The sequence below is a fragment of the Plecotus auritus genome (assembly GCF_963455305.1).
Source record: "Plecotus auritus genome assembly, chromosome: 11".
Classification (NCBI taxonomy): domain Eukaryota; kingdom Metazoa; phylum Chordata; class Mammalia; order Chiroptera; family Vespertilionidae; genus Plecotus; species Plecotus auritus.
Window position 1 is genome coordinate 46,522,962 of NC_137777.1, and position 13,938 is coordinate 46,536,899.

General features: G+C 36.9%; 1 protein-coding gene across 1 annotated transcript in view; it reads right to left on the reverse strand.

Moving 5' to 3' along the window:
- The window catches only part of ATAD2 (ATPase family AAA domain containing 2), a 66,830-nt gene that overhangs the window by 33,840 nt on the left and 19,052 nt on the right, over positions 1 to 13,938 (reverse strand). The window contains exons 7-13 of the mRNA XM_080646769.1: positions 13,624 to 13,773; positions 12,903 to 13,020; positions 6,364 to 6,471; positions 5,505 to 5,613; positions 5,136 to 5,251; positions 1,890 to 2,064; positions 956 to 1,044 (exon numbers count right to left, since the gene is read on the reverse strand). Coding sequence (XP_080502895.1) covers positions 956 to 1,044; positions 1,890 to 2,064; positions 5,136 to 5,251; positions 5,505 to 5,613; positions 6,364 to 6,471; positions 12,903 to 13,020; positions 13,624 to 13,773 — 865 coding nt within the window. The remainder of the gene's footprint in view (positions 1 to 955; positions 1,045 to 1,889; positions 2,065 to 5,135; positions 5,252 to 5,504; positions 5,614 to 6,363; positions 6,472 to 12,902; positions 13,021 to 13,623; positions 13,774 to 13,938) is intronic.

Below are 13,938 nucleotides of genomic sequence, written 5' to 3' on the forward strand. Positions count from 1 at the left end.
GTCTCTCGCAATCTAGGACCGCTGGCTCCTAAACGCTCGCTTGCCTGCCTGCCTGCCTGCCCGCCCCTAACCCCTCTGCCTGCCTGCCTGATCACCCCTAACCACCTCTACCTGATCACCCTTTACTGTTCCGCTACCAGCATGATCACCCCTAATTGCTCCCCTGCTGGCTTGATCGCCTCTAACCACCTCTGCCTCGCCCCGCACCAGGGATCCAGCATTCCCTCCTCCAGATGGTCGCAGGCACTGGAGACCCAGGCTTCATTTCCCTCCCTCTGGCTGGCCCCAGGCAGCCAGAACCTGGCCGGCTTCACCTGGGCTGGCTGCATCCGCAGGCGCCCGGGACCAGGGGGCGGGTGGCTTGTCCCTCTCCTGGGCCGCAGGCGCAGCCTCTGGGGCCCGGGACCGCGGGGTATGCGGCTTCTCCCTCTCCCAGGATGGTCCCCATTCCTCTATCGCAAGCTCATTTGTGCCTGGCTGGTCCCTATTCCTTTCTCCCCAATGTTGAGTGTCTGAGCCATTACTGCGTGACAGCATGAGGGCGTGACAACCACTTGAATATTAGCTCTTTATTATATAGGATGTTGAACATAGCTGGCAGTTTTACAGCACATCAGTCTTTCTTAGAAAACAGGCCAATCACTTTCTTCTGGGCTCCCTTTTTGCCTTCTCCTGTAAGACACTTGTTTTTGCTGACAACCATGGTACCACTCAGAGAGCCAAAAAGTGTAACCAAAAATTTAATACTGTGCTTTAAAATACCCTGCCATCCAGAACAGGTTTGCCTTTTCTTTTTCCACTCTAGTATATTGGGATTTTAATACCAACAAAAAGGGAAACTACTGGTTTGTAAAGTTTCTTTCACCATTTAACTAATAATTGTATTGCTCATATAATACCAATAGAGCTCAGAATATAGGGAAAAAGGCAGAAGTGTCATCAAGCAAGTTTTTACCTGTGAATTTGATCTTGCCTGCTTGATCGTACTGGAGCCAGACCATCAATTTCATCAAAGAAAATAATGGATGGGCGCATCTGGTAAGCCTAGAAAGGAGGTCCAGTGGTTGCATGTTATCATGAAAACCTTCAAATTTTAGACTTAATATAAACCATTTTAATCCGGTTCATTAAAACTTGCTTACAAAATTTGTAAGTTATAAATCTAAATGTAAATTCAAGAACTATGTTTTAAGCGTTCAGACTAAATTATAACATATAGTTTAATTTTATTTGCATTTCAACTGGAAATATTCAATACATACTTTACTGGTTATAACTTAGATTTCGTATAGCTATAATTATTGGGACATATAAAAAAATCTGTAAAAGACCAATTGTCAAAACAAGATAAAGAATAGAAAGTGATACAACCTTCCTTCCTATCTGGATGGGAAAATAATTAGCACGATGCCATAGTCTAAAAAAGACATACCTCAGTAAAGTTAAAACAAAAATTCTCAATGAGTTCCATAAAGAGATTTAAAAGCATCTGCAACAATATGCCTTAGTAGATCAGAATGTATTATCTCACAGTGTGTTGTCAATACAATCTGGCATATAAAATTAAAGCCAGTCTAGGGATGAACTAATCTTCTATTAAGACATAGCTCACTACTGTTGTCTCCCTAAGTATGAAACTACCACTCTCTTTCTAGGTTCTAAGACTCCAAAGAATTTAGATCCAATTATTCCTTTCTCTTCTTACTATAAAACTATTCCTTATAGGTCAGTGTTATCTTGATACACAAAGAAAAATAATCTAGGAAGATTAAGTAAGTATTCTGAATTTTTGCTCTATGAAAAGTAATTAAATGCAAGATTTATCTAATCCTTACATACTTACATCTACATTGATTGAAAATCTATATAGGTAAGTTTTAATATCATACCTGATCAAATAGCAATCGTAGCTGTCTTTCAGACTCTCCTACCCATTTACTTAGACAATCAGCACCTTTTCTCATGAAAAATGCTACTCTCTTATCCCCTTGACTGCACTCATTGGCAAGTGCTCTAGCAACCAGAGTTTTTCCGGTTCCAGGTGGACCATAAAACAAACAACCTCTGTAAAAGAATAAGTATTATTTTATTATTACTACATCAAAAAATAAGACTATTTAGACAAAATTACAAACCAATTTCATGAGTGTACTTAATTAGTGAATAAAAAAGTAAATGAGCCCTAGCTGGTTTGGCTCAGTGGGTGGGGTGTCAGCCTGCAGACTGAAAGGTCCCAGGTTCGATTCCAGTCAAGGGCACATGCACAGTTGCAGGCTCAATCCCCAGTACGGGGAGTGCAGGAGGCAGCCGATAAATGATTCTCTCTCATCATTGATGTTTCTATCACTCTCCCTCTCCCCTTCCAATCTAAAATCAATAAAAACATATTTTTTAAAAAAAGACAACTGAAATATTTCAATTCACAGGGAATAACTTAAAACCTTGGAATTAATATTGATACTACAAAATTAATACTGAAACTAAATAAAACCCTTTATTTAAAACATATCTTCTTTTAATTGAGTCTTGGTCTTTTGGCTAAAATGAAGTGTAAAACATATTTTCTTTTATTCATTCATTGTGCTCATCATATTACCTTTCCTTGCATAAAAGTTACACTTAAAAAGACTTCATAGTTTACAATCTTTGGCTTCAGTCTCAGTAACATAACACTAAAAGTTTTTTTTTTTTTAAATATATTTTATTGATATTTTACAGAGAGGAAGGGAGAGGGATAGAGAGCTAGAAACATCGATGAGAGAGAAACATCGATCAGCTGCCTCCTGCACACCCCCTACTGGGGATGTGCCCGCAACCAAGGTACATGCCCTTGACCGGAATCGAACCCGGGACCCTTCAGTCCGCAGGCCGACGCTCTATCCACTGAGCCAAACCGGTTTCGGCATAACACTAAAAGTTTTGTTAAAAAACATGTTGGAACTAAATAGGAAAGGAAGATAAGAGAGAACTTAAATAATGGTGGTTGGGTGGTAGGAACTAAGTGTAAATAATTTAAAATAATTTTTGTGACATCACTGCCATAGGGTAACCTACTGTTTTGTTTTGTTTTCCACAAAGTTCCAAAGTTATTTGTTGCTCTTAGGATAGAATTCTGAGAAAATGAACTTTACTCATAATTCTTTTTTAAAAATATATATATTTTTTAATTGATTTGAGAGAGGAATGGAGAAGGAGAGAGAGAGTAACATCAATGATGAAAGAGAATCACTGATCGGCTGCCTCCTACATGCCTCCTACTGGGGATCAAACCGGCAACTGGACAGGTGGCCCTGACAGGGAATTGAACTGTGACCTCCTGGTTCATAGGTTGATGCTCAACCAGGGAGCCACACCACTCAGGCTCATAATTCTTAACAGAAATGTTAAAAGGGTGTAGAAATACATGTCATAAATTAAAGTCTACCAAACTAATATGAAATAATCAGTTTTGGATCATCAAATAACTACCCTTGAAAAGAAACACTTAAAGGAAAATCCCAGAAAAACAAATGACAAAATAAGAATGGCAGGGGAAAAGTCACAAGTGACAGATGAAATCTACTAAAAATTAATAAAATATAAAAGAAAAGACAATAAGATAGGAGCAATCAAGTAGAGATGTAAAGAACAAAGCACCTGGTAAGAAAACAACTAAACAAATGGAAAAAACAACAGTGATTTCAACGTACAAAAACCAAGGTAGGTACAGATTTTAAAAACATATCTCTTGAGCTCAGCTGGCGAGGCTCAGTGGTTGACCATTGACCTATGAACCAGGAGGTCACAGTTTGATTCCTAGTCAGGGCACATGCCGGGTTTTGGGCTTGATCCCTATGAGGGGCTTGAAGGAGCCAGATCAATGATTCTCTCTCATCATTGATGTTTCTATCTCTCTCTCTCCCTTCCTCTCTGAAATCAATAAAAATATATTAAAAAAATAAAAACGTATCTATTGAGCCAACAATCTAATTTGTTAGACTATATCTTAAAGAAGGAATTAAGGATTCACACAAAGAGGAAGCAATGAGATGTTCATCATATTGACACTATGATAATGAAAAGTTAGGAAAAAACTACACAGTTAGCAACAGCAAAAGCAGATAAAATGTGACACAACCACATAATGGAGTATTACTTAGTTATTAAAATACAAAGAGAGCGTATATGAAAACAAGTTTACACAGTCATATACTTGATTTTTACGGGAGTAAATACATGTTGTAAAGGTGAAATAAAGAGGAAAAAATTCAGGGAGTTTGTTCTTCCTTTTTAAATTCACTAAAATACTTTAACTAGATAGTTCCAATACTTCCTGTAAGAAATGCTATTACTTAATATTAATATTTGATTAAAAAATTTTTTATGATGGAGTAATATTCCTGAAAAATAAATTTAAAGACAAAAACTGAATTCACCAATGTTTTAACTGATCATTTTATAATATACAACTTTTACAATGCAAAAAAAAAAAAGCTTACTAATTTTAAAAGTTTATTTATATTAATTTTCCATGTAGGTGGGAAGTGAAATAGAGAATAGAGAAGTGGGGTTACTACCTTTCTTTTTTTTTTTTTTAAATACATTTTTATTGATTTTTTTTATAGAGAGGAAGGGAGAGGGATAGAGAATTAGAAACATCGATGAGAAACATCTATCAGTTGCCTCCTGCATACCCGCTACTGGGGATGTGCCCACAACCAAGGTACATGCCCTTGACCAGAATCTAACCTGGGACCCTTCAGACCGCAGGCTGATGCTCTATCCACTAAGGCAAACCGGTTAGGGCACTACCTTTCTTTTAAGACTTATAGTACAATTTAATTTTTAAAACTATGTACATGTATTACTATGATACAAATTTAAACTAAATTTTAAAAATGAGAAAAAAGTATGTATGGAAGGAATTTCACTAAATGTTTGAAAAACCATGGACAATCTTTTTTTCTCCATGGAGAATCAATTTTGAAATCATTTTTTATGCTAAACATTAAGTGAAAATATTCAAAGCACCCAGGACCTTGCAGGAAAAACATACAAATTATTGTAGACCTAAAATATTTCAACAGAGAAGCATTATCTTTCTGGACAACAGTAGCACAATGCAGATTTTTTGCTAAAATAAAATGTGTAATTACCTTGGAGGTTGAATTTTGAATTTTTCAAAGACTTCTGGATAAAGTAATGGAAATACCACCATCTCTTTTAGAGCTGCAATATGATTAGACAGACCACCAACACTATCAAATCGTACCTGATGATGGAAGGGAAATACAGACATTCTTTGATTTGGAGTCAAAGTTAAAATGTCACTCTATCTCTAAACTATACACAACCAACACACAATCAACTGAGTTAACACTAAAACATATCTTAGTTGTGGTCTAAAGATAAAAAAGAAAAAAGTCTGTAAAAATTAAACTTTCTGATAAAAAAACACACCTTTAAAACTAAAGTTAAAGAACACTATTATTACAGTTCACCATACATTTCAGGACAGTACTCACTGAAGAATCTAATTGCATTGGATCAACATCAGCAAGGCTTGCTCCAATTTTAATTCGATCTTTATAAATTCCTTTTAATTCATCTTTCCGAAAATTTAGTGGCAGGCACCTATTTTTAAAAAGATGTGAAAAAATACAAACAAAACCATCAACTCACCTTTCTCCCCCAAATGCCATGTTAAAATACAAGCATTTTTCTTAAAAATTTAAAAATAAATTAAATTTCAACTAGAGCAATCTTAAGATTATGTATTTCAGCTTCCTCATTTTCTATACAGGTTGAGAATTTGTTAGAAAATAGTTATATCTGAAGCTTTATTATTAAAGACATACAATCAAAAGAAAATACCAATTTTTAAGAAGCTGCATCACCATAAGGTAATTCATGGTTGAGAATTCAGATTGTATCAATACACATTATAATTATAACTAGAGGCCTGGTGCACGAAATTCGTGCCCTCAGCCCAGCCTGCACCCTCTCCAATCCGGGACCCCTCAGAGGATGTCCCCGGGATCGGGCCTAAACCGGCAATTGGACATCCCTTTCACAATCCTGGATCGCTGGCTCATAATCACTCACCTGCCTGCCTGCCTGGTCGCCCCTAACTGTCCCCCCCACCCCCCTGCTGGCCTGATCACCCCATGTGCCCTTGACCAGAATCGAACCCAGGACCCTTTAGTCCACAGGCCAACGCTCTATCCACTGAGCCAAACCAGCTAGGGCTGTATTGTTATTATACATTAATCTGTTGTATAACTTCTTAATCAGTTAAGCTGTTCTTATTCCCAAATTATTCAGCTTTCTCACCATTTAAGAAAAAAAAGGTGGTAGTTTTAAAAGGCTTCAAATAATATTTACCTGTTGATAGCTCTATTACGGCTCCTTTTCCTGCGCCTCTCAAAGTGCTGTTCATCTTCAGAAGAGGAAGATGAAGTAGAATCACTACTGTGAATTGCATGCCTTCGCCTGAAGTAAAGAAGAAAACTAAAATCATGATGAAGAATGGCAGGGAAAAAAGGCATAAGATGTAAACATCAGAAATACCTAATAATCCAAAATGGTTTATCCTAAAATTAATACATTTGTTGAACCAATGAAATAAGCTTTGTTGGCTGAATCTTTTGAAGGAGATAAAAGACTTGGATAACTAAGAGGAAAAGGAAAAAAGATAAAAGGCTGTGGTAAGCTGACCGTCAAATGTTCACTAAGACAGCATATGGTCTCTAGACAGTTACTCTTAAGTTCTTAGTCTTTATATAAATCACTTACCCTCAAAAAAAGGTGAGATAAAGAAGGTATTAGAATCTTTGGGACTGTAATTTTAGCAAATTATTTTCAATATTATAATATATAAAATTTTACATTTGGAAGGGAATTAACTATTATAAAATGTCAAATAACCTTTGAAGGAGAACATGAGAATTTTTATGCAAACCAGAGGGGATCAAGAAGGGTTAAAAAAAAATGCAAACAGGGACAAATAAAATGGCCTTTTATCTACAGTATATCATCAGCCGTAAATTCACAACTACCATTTAACCACGGTGTAAATGTAAATGAGTTACCAAACCCATATCTTAATCTTCTCACACAAAAAAATTAAAATATAATGAAATTCTTAGCCTGGTTGATAGTATTAAATAAGGTCTCAAGTGCTACGAATATTCAAAGAATTTTTAAATCATTTCTACTACCTTTGGACAGTTGCAAAAGACCCTCAGGGGAAAACCAAACACAAAAAATCTGGCTGGAAAACCTTTAATTATTCCATTGGCTCCAGGTCTAGAGTTTTTTCTGAGTCAGAGTGCAATCATGGTTAAGTAGGTATTTCCAAAAATATAAAAGGTTCACTTTTCTATTGTCTGCATAATGTAGGTCCAAAATCGTGTACCTAAAAAACTCTGAACACAAGCTTTTCCATTATACATTTAGCAAAACATGATCTGAAATGTCATAAAGGCAATTCAGCCTCCATTAGTCCCACTTACTATGATTATTCATATGTTCTGCTATAGAATTAATGTATCTGATTAGGGAGTGCTGGCCCAGACACCATTGGAGATGTTTATTTTGCATGTTACCTTTGTAAATCCCCTCTCAAAAATCTGAATTGTGAAGCACAAATGGCCCCAAGGGTTTTGGAAAAAGGGTTGTGGAAACATAGATATAAATGAGAAAATAATCCTTCACTGTCCACCTACCCAAACATGTCCAAGAACACCTTTGTGATCAGCCTGAAACTAAAACTATCTATATAGTAGTATATATATAAAATCCTAAGCAACCATTACGACCACTCGACTGAACAACCGGTCAACCAGTTGTTATGACACACACTGACCACCAGGGGGCAGACGCTCAATGCAGGAGCTGCCCCCTGGTGGTCAGTGCACTCCCACAGCCAACCTCCCGTGGTCCCTCCCTCTGGACTGGGCTAGACAGCCAGGGCGAGGGACCCCACCTGTGCACGAATTTGTGCACCGGGCCTCTCGTCTAATATAAGTCTGAAATCTTATATAAAAAACCTACCTATTATATATTACAACTAGAGGCCTGGTGCACAAAATTCGAGCACGGGTAGGGTCCCTAGGCCTAGCCGGTGATCAGGGCCAATCAGAACCTTCCGGCTGCCAGCCAGGGCCTCCCTTCCCCGGCTGCCAGCCACCAGCTGGGGCCTTCCTTCGTTCCGCGCCACCCCCGGTGGTCAGCACACATCATAGTGAGTGATCGAACTCCTGTGGGGACACTTTGCATATTAGCCTTTTATATATATAAATATTACAAAGAGATTCTAACTTGTAGTCACATAATTGTATGTGAATTCAGTATGCATTCACATATAATTAAAACTAACTTCACAATTTAAAAAAAGAGACTAACATTTACTAAGTGCTTCTTGTACCAAGTGGTTGACATATTATCCTATATAATAAAGAGGTAATATGCAAATAGACCCTCACGGCCACGTTGTCATAAGATGGCCAGCAGGGGAGGGCAGTTGGGGGTGACTGGGCCAGCAGGGGAGCAGTTAGGTGTCAATCATGCCAGCAGGGGAGTGGTTAGGTGTCAATCATGCCGGCAGGGGAGCGGTTAGGTGTCAATTAGGCTGGCAGTCAGAGTGGTTAGGGGCAATCAGGCAGCCAAGCAGGCAAGTGGTTAGGAGCCAGCAGTCCCGAATTGTGAGAGGGATGTCTAACTACCGGTTTAGGCCCCATCTTGCAAGGATCGGGCCTAAACCCGCAGTTGGACATCCCCCAAGGGGTCCCAGATTGGAGAGGGTGCAGGCTGGGCTGAGGGACACCCCCACACACACAGTGCACAAATTTCGTGCACCAGGCCTCTAGTCTCATATAATATTAATTAAAACTTTGGAAAAGTACTTATTAGTAGACTCATTTTACAATCAGAGCTAATGTGGCTCATAGTTTAAAGAACTTGTTCAAAATACCAGAATTAGTCAATGATGGTGTCAGCATTAAAACTCATGCCTGTCTATTCCAAAAATCTGCATTCTATACACTACTATACTGGTGATTTCCAGTTGTTTAATTTCACAAACCAGTAAAATTACAAGCAAACAAGACTTTGTGAACTGTCATAAAGTTTTCAACATTTGATTTACAAATCTGATTTTAAAACATTAAAGTATAGTTACAATAACAATCACATGTAGCCCTTAATATGTGCCAGATACAATTTTAAAAGGTTTACATGTATTAAGTCATCTAATTCTCACAATATTAGGAAATAGGTGCTATTACCCCCATTGTGTGGATCAAAAAAACTGAAGCATAGAGAGGTTAAGTAACTTGCCCAAAGTCACTAATAAGTGGTGGAACTGAGCTGGCAACCTGAGCTGTCATAGTCATGGGTCCAGGTTCTTCATAATTATTCTATACTGAAGAAAGGCCATTATTTCAGTTTAAAAAAGATTCTAAACACACATATCCATATTTGTGTGTGTGCGCGCATTGTTTTTCATTTTATTAAAAACTGTTGAAAAATTTGGCATGGACAAACACTGTAAACCTAACTAGAGTGCTAGAGTCGCCAGTTGTAGCTCCTTAGCAAGGAAGGAGTACTTTGGAATACTGGTGAAACAATTGTGTTATTATATTATCTTCTTGTTCAAAGGGACTAGACTTGTTCCAGAAACTGCAGATCAAGCTAAAGAATAATCCTTAGATGACTAGAGGTTATCAATCATAAGGAAGAAAGAAAAGCCTGCTTAAAGGCAGTATTCCTGAAGCTCTGCTATTGTTAAGTTGCCAAATGACCCTTGGAAACTCCCGCACTGTGGTTGAAAGCTTTCTTAACTATTCGCCATGATACTAAAAGCAATGTTCAGTGATTCCTTGGATGTGTGCTTTGTTTCTGTGCCTAAGTAGTTGTAGTAGAACATGAACTATAAACAGAAGCTGGTCTCTTGATTGAAAAATAAAAAGGCTAAGCAAAGTATCATTAAAGTTGTTAGAAAAAAATTGAGATGTTCATACCACCTTGTGAAGAAAGTTTAAAAAAAAAAAGGTTTAAAGGGCTACATTCAAAAGGCCAGGTAATTACAAGTGTTAGAAAGACACGGAGAAACTGGAACTCTGGCTGCTGGGAATGTAAAATGAGGCAGCCATTTGAAAAACAATCTGGCACTTCCTCAAAACATTAAATATTAGTTAGCATTTGACCCAGCAATTCCACTTCTAGGTATATGCCCACAAGAAATGAAAACATTATCCAAACAAAAAGTTGTATGCAAATGTTCACAGTAGCATTATTCATAACAGCCAAAAAATGGAAACAACCCAAATGTTCATCAACTGATAAATGGATAAATAAAATATGGTATATTTATACAACAGAATCTCATTTGGCAATGAAAAGGAATGAGGTAATAATACATACCACTACACTAATGAACCTTGAAAGTGTTATAACAAGTGAGAGAAGCTAGTCACAAGAGATTCCACTTACATGAAATACCCAAAATAGGCAAATTTATAAAGACAGAAAGTCGACCTGTGGTGGCTTAGGGCTGGGGATAGAAGTATTGGGAGTTGGGCCGAAACCTGTTTGGCTCGGTGGATAGAGCGTCGGCCTGCAGACTGAAGGGTCCTAGGTTCGATTCCGGTCAGGGGCACGTACCTTGGTTGCGGGCATGTCTCCAGTGGGAGGTGTGCAGGAGGCAGCTGATCGATGTTTCTCTCTCATCGATGTTTCTAACTCTATATCCCTCTCCCTTCCTCTCTGTAAAAAATCAATAAAATATATTAAAAAAAAAAAAAAAGAAGTATTGGGAGTTGGGGGTGATAACTAAAGTGTATAGGCAAGAAAAATATTCTAAAATTATTGTGGGCCCTAGTCAGGTAGCTCAGTTGATTAGAGTGTTGTCCCTATATACAAGGGTTGTGGGTTCAAGCCCCAATCAGGGAGTATATAAGAAATCAACTAACGAATGGATAAATAAATGGGACGATAAAATCAATGTTTCTCACTCTGTCTTTCAAATCAATCAATAAACACTTTTAAAATAAAAAACATTATGAGATTTTTAAAATAAAATAAATTTACTTTGGTAATAGTTGCACAACTCTGTGAATATACTAAAAGCCATTGAATTGTATATTTTAAACTGGTAAACTATATTTATGTGAATTATGTCCCAATAAAGCTGTGATCAAAGAAAAACTGTTTAAAGGGTTATCAAAACCAACACCAAGAAGGTCATCAAGTCACATAATATGACTCTAGGATACATCATAAATCATAGTTCATACTTTTAATTTAAATGTGCCAGGATCCTCCACTAGTCTATGACATCCAAGGGCAGGAATCCTGGCTTCATCATTTTTATATGCGTAGTACTTGGCACATGGCAGTACTCAAACATTTGTTAAATAATTGGAGGGGGTAAAAAATCCTGCACCCAAGGAGCTATGCAACAATGTGAGACACTTTATATAGAGAAAGAGTAGACTCTGTGAACCAAAAGGGGCAAAAAAATTCCTACCTGCTACAAGATATACTGTAGGTGGTGATTGTAGAGGTAGTCAGTCAACAAGTATGTTATTTCCAGTATGCAACTTCCAGTAAAGATGAGGGAAGAAATTAAATCTCAAAGTAACGGCCAGCCTCTCACTTCTGCTGAATCAAATAGAGATCTGTCCCTTGAGTCACGCAACCAAGAACTGCCTGGGCCTTATGATTGTTGGGGATTCCAGGGAGCAATATGCCTTCCTTTCCTTTTCTGAAGATCATTAAATTTCACTATCAAAATATCGGTCTTTAACAAGGAACCTATGAAAAATATCGACAATGTGGCCTCCTTTCAAGTGCAATTTATCTTGAACAGCCAGGCAGGTTGAGTTTGCCTTCCTGGTCTTCTAGTTGTGAGAAAAGGAATGATGATACAAGAAATCTAGAATGTACACTTGTGATTTTGGCACTCTGAAAATTAAAAGACCCAGGGACACAGTTTTATTTTTTATTTTTCCTAGAAGACAAGAAATTTGTCAGCACCTACAAAGGTGTTGCCTTCCATGACCAAAACATGATCACATAGTCTGCTTCTAGGAGGAGACTTCTAAGGACTGTTCAAATAGCTGAATTCTCACAGGACTTCAGTCTTAACTTCTGAGCAAATTACTATTAGGAAAAAAGTGCCATTTCCCACACCAGTGTCATTTTTTTCCTGCCTTTTTAGTCTTCACTAACAAGCTCTCTTATTCACGAATGACTACAATGTTACTATTATCCAGAAAGTTCTAATAGGTCAGAAAAACTTTTATTACTTAGGAGAAAGAGGAAATAACAAGAATTACCTCTTTGGATTTAAATACAAAAAACAAGTAACAAATGTTGGGATGTGGAAAAAAAAGAAAACCACAAATAATTTAAATAGAGAAAATTAATACTCATATATAAAAGAAACAAATTTTTAAGATCGATCCAGAAAAAGATGGTCAGAGTCAGGACAAGTCTAGAAGCAATGTAACTTAGAAGGCTTTTCATCGTAGGAAAATATATCTGTGATAGTATGTGGAGAGAAAATTAAACTTATATTTAACTTAATGTAAAGATTAAAGAAAATAGTCTACGTAAAATGCTTAATACCAAGCCAGGAATACAGTAAACATTGAAGCAAAGGAAGCTCTCTATTATTAAAGTGTGGAACAACGGAGTAAACTACCTTACCATGGTAGTTACTAACAATTCCTATTAGTGGAAGCAAAAACTAGTCAGTGGTAGTAGAAATTAAAGCACTATAGGCAGAGTTAACTACTTGCCCAAATATATGACTCTAGAATTCTATTCTGATATCCTCAATTCTAAAACTCTAGAATCCTACCGTAACATAGCCACAATTATGTTGCCATAAATCAATTACTACTTCAAAACCAAACCTGTTCATTCGTTTGCAGTAAGGACTTCTTGGTCCTGCAGAAGATAATCGATATCTTGGTCTGGCAGGAGAAGCTGGGCCACTATAAAATATGTTGGGCTTTCTCTGGTGACGAGGTTCTAAAAGAAGGAGTTAGAATGTACATGACATATGAATATGTTTGAAGGTAATTTTGTTCTTCATATAAACACTTACAAAGGTGCTGCCCCTTCCATGAAAATATTAGTACACATCTACTATAGAATATTCTACAATTCATATTTTCAATCATTTATGTCTGCAGGGCTGCTACTGAAAATATGTATAGCACATATACCAACAACCAAACATACACTGGCCATAATTAACCATTATGATTATACTGACAGATAACAGCTCACTATCAGACCTGCATGTATATGCTCATAAGCATTGAGGCACAACTTTAACATAAACCATAAGCAGTTCTAGTTATATAAACTGACAAATTAAGTAGAAAGCTGTAAGACCTAAAATAATTAGACAGACATGAAATTTCAAAACAGCTCAATTATTTGCTTTGGGTAATAACTAAAATTTAACTCTTTTTCAAAGAATTGACTTATTGCACTTTTAAGATAGGTTAAGAAAGACAAAAACTATGTGTATTATGCAAAATAAAGACTAAAAAAATAATAAAAGAGGAAGGGCAGTAAAGACAAAGGTAATATAATTACATCTCCTGGGAAAAAAATAGCACTTACTTTCCAATGGAGCCTGATAGTAAACAGTAGCTTTTCTCTGTCTAAGATAATATCGTTTCTGATTATCTTCTTCTCCATCTTCTTCATCTTCATCATCTTCATCTTCACCATCATCTTCATCTTCTTGGTCTTCACCCTCTTCAGATGATTCTACAATTTAAAAATATTTATTCTTAGGATACTCACACCAAAATGTTAACACTTTTTAACATAGGGTAACTGAGAAAGAGACCCTTCTGTTAAAATGTATTTACGTCTAGATTACTATTTTCCTTTTTAATATATTTTTATTGATTTCAAAGAGGAAGAGAGAGG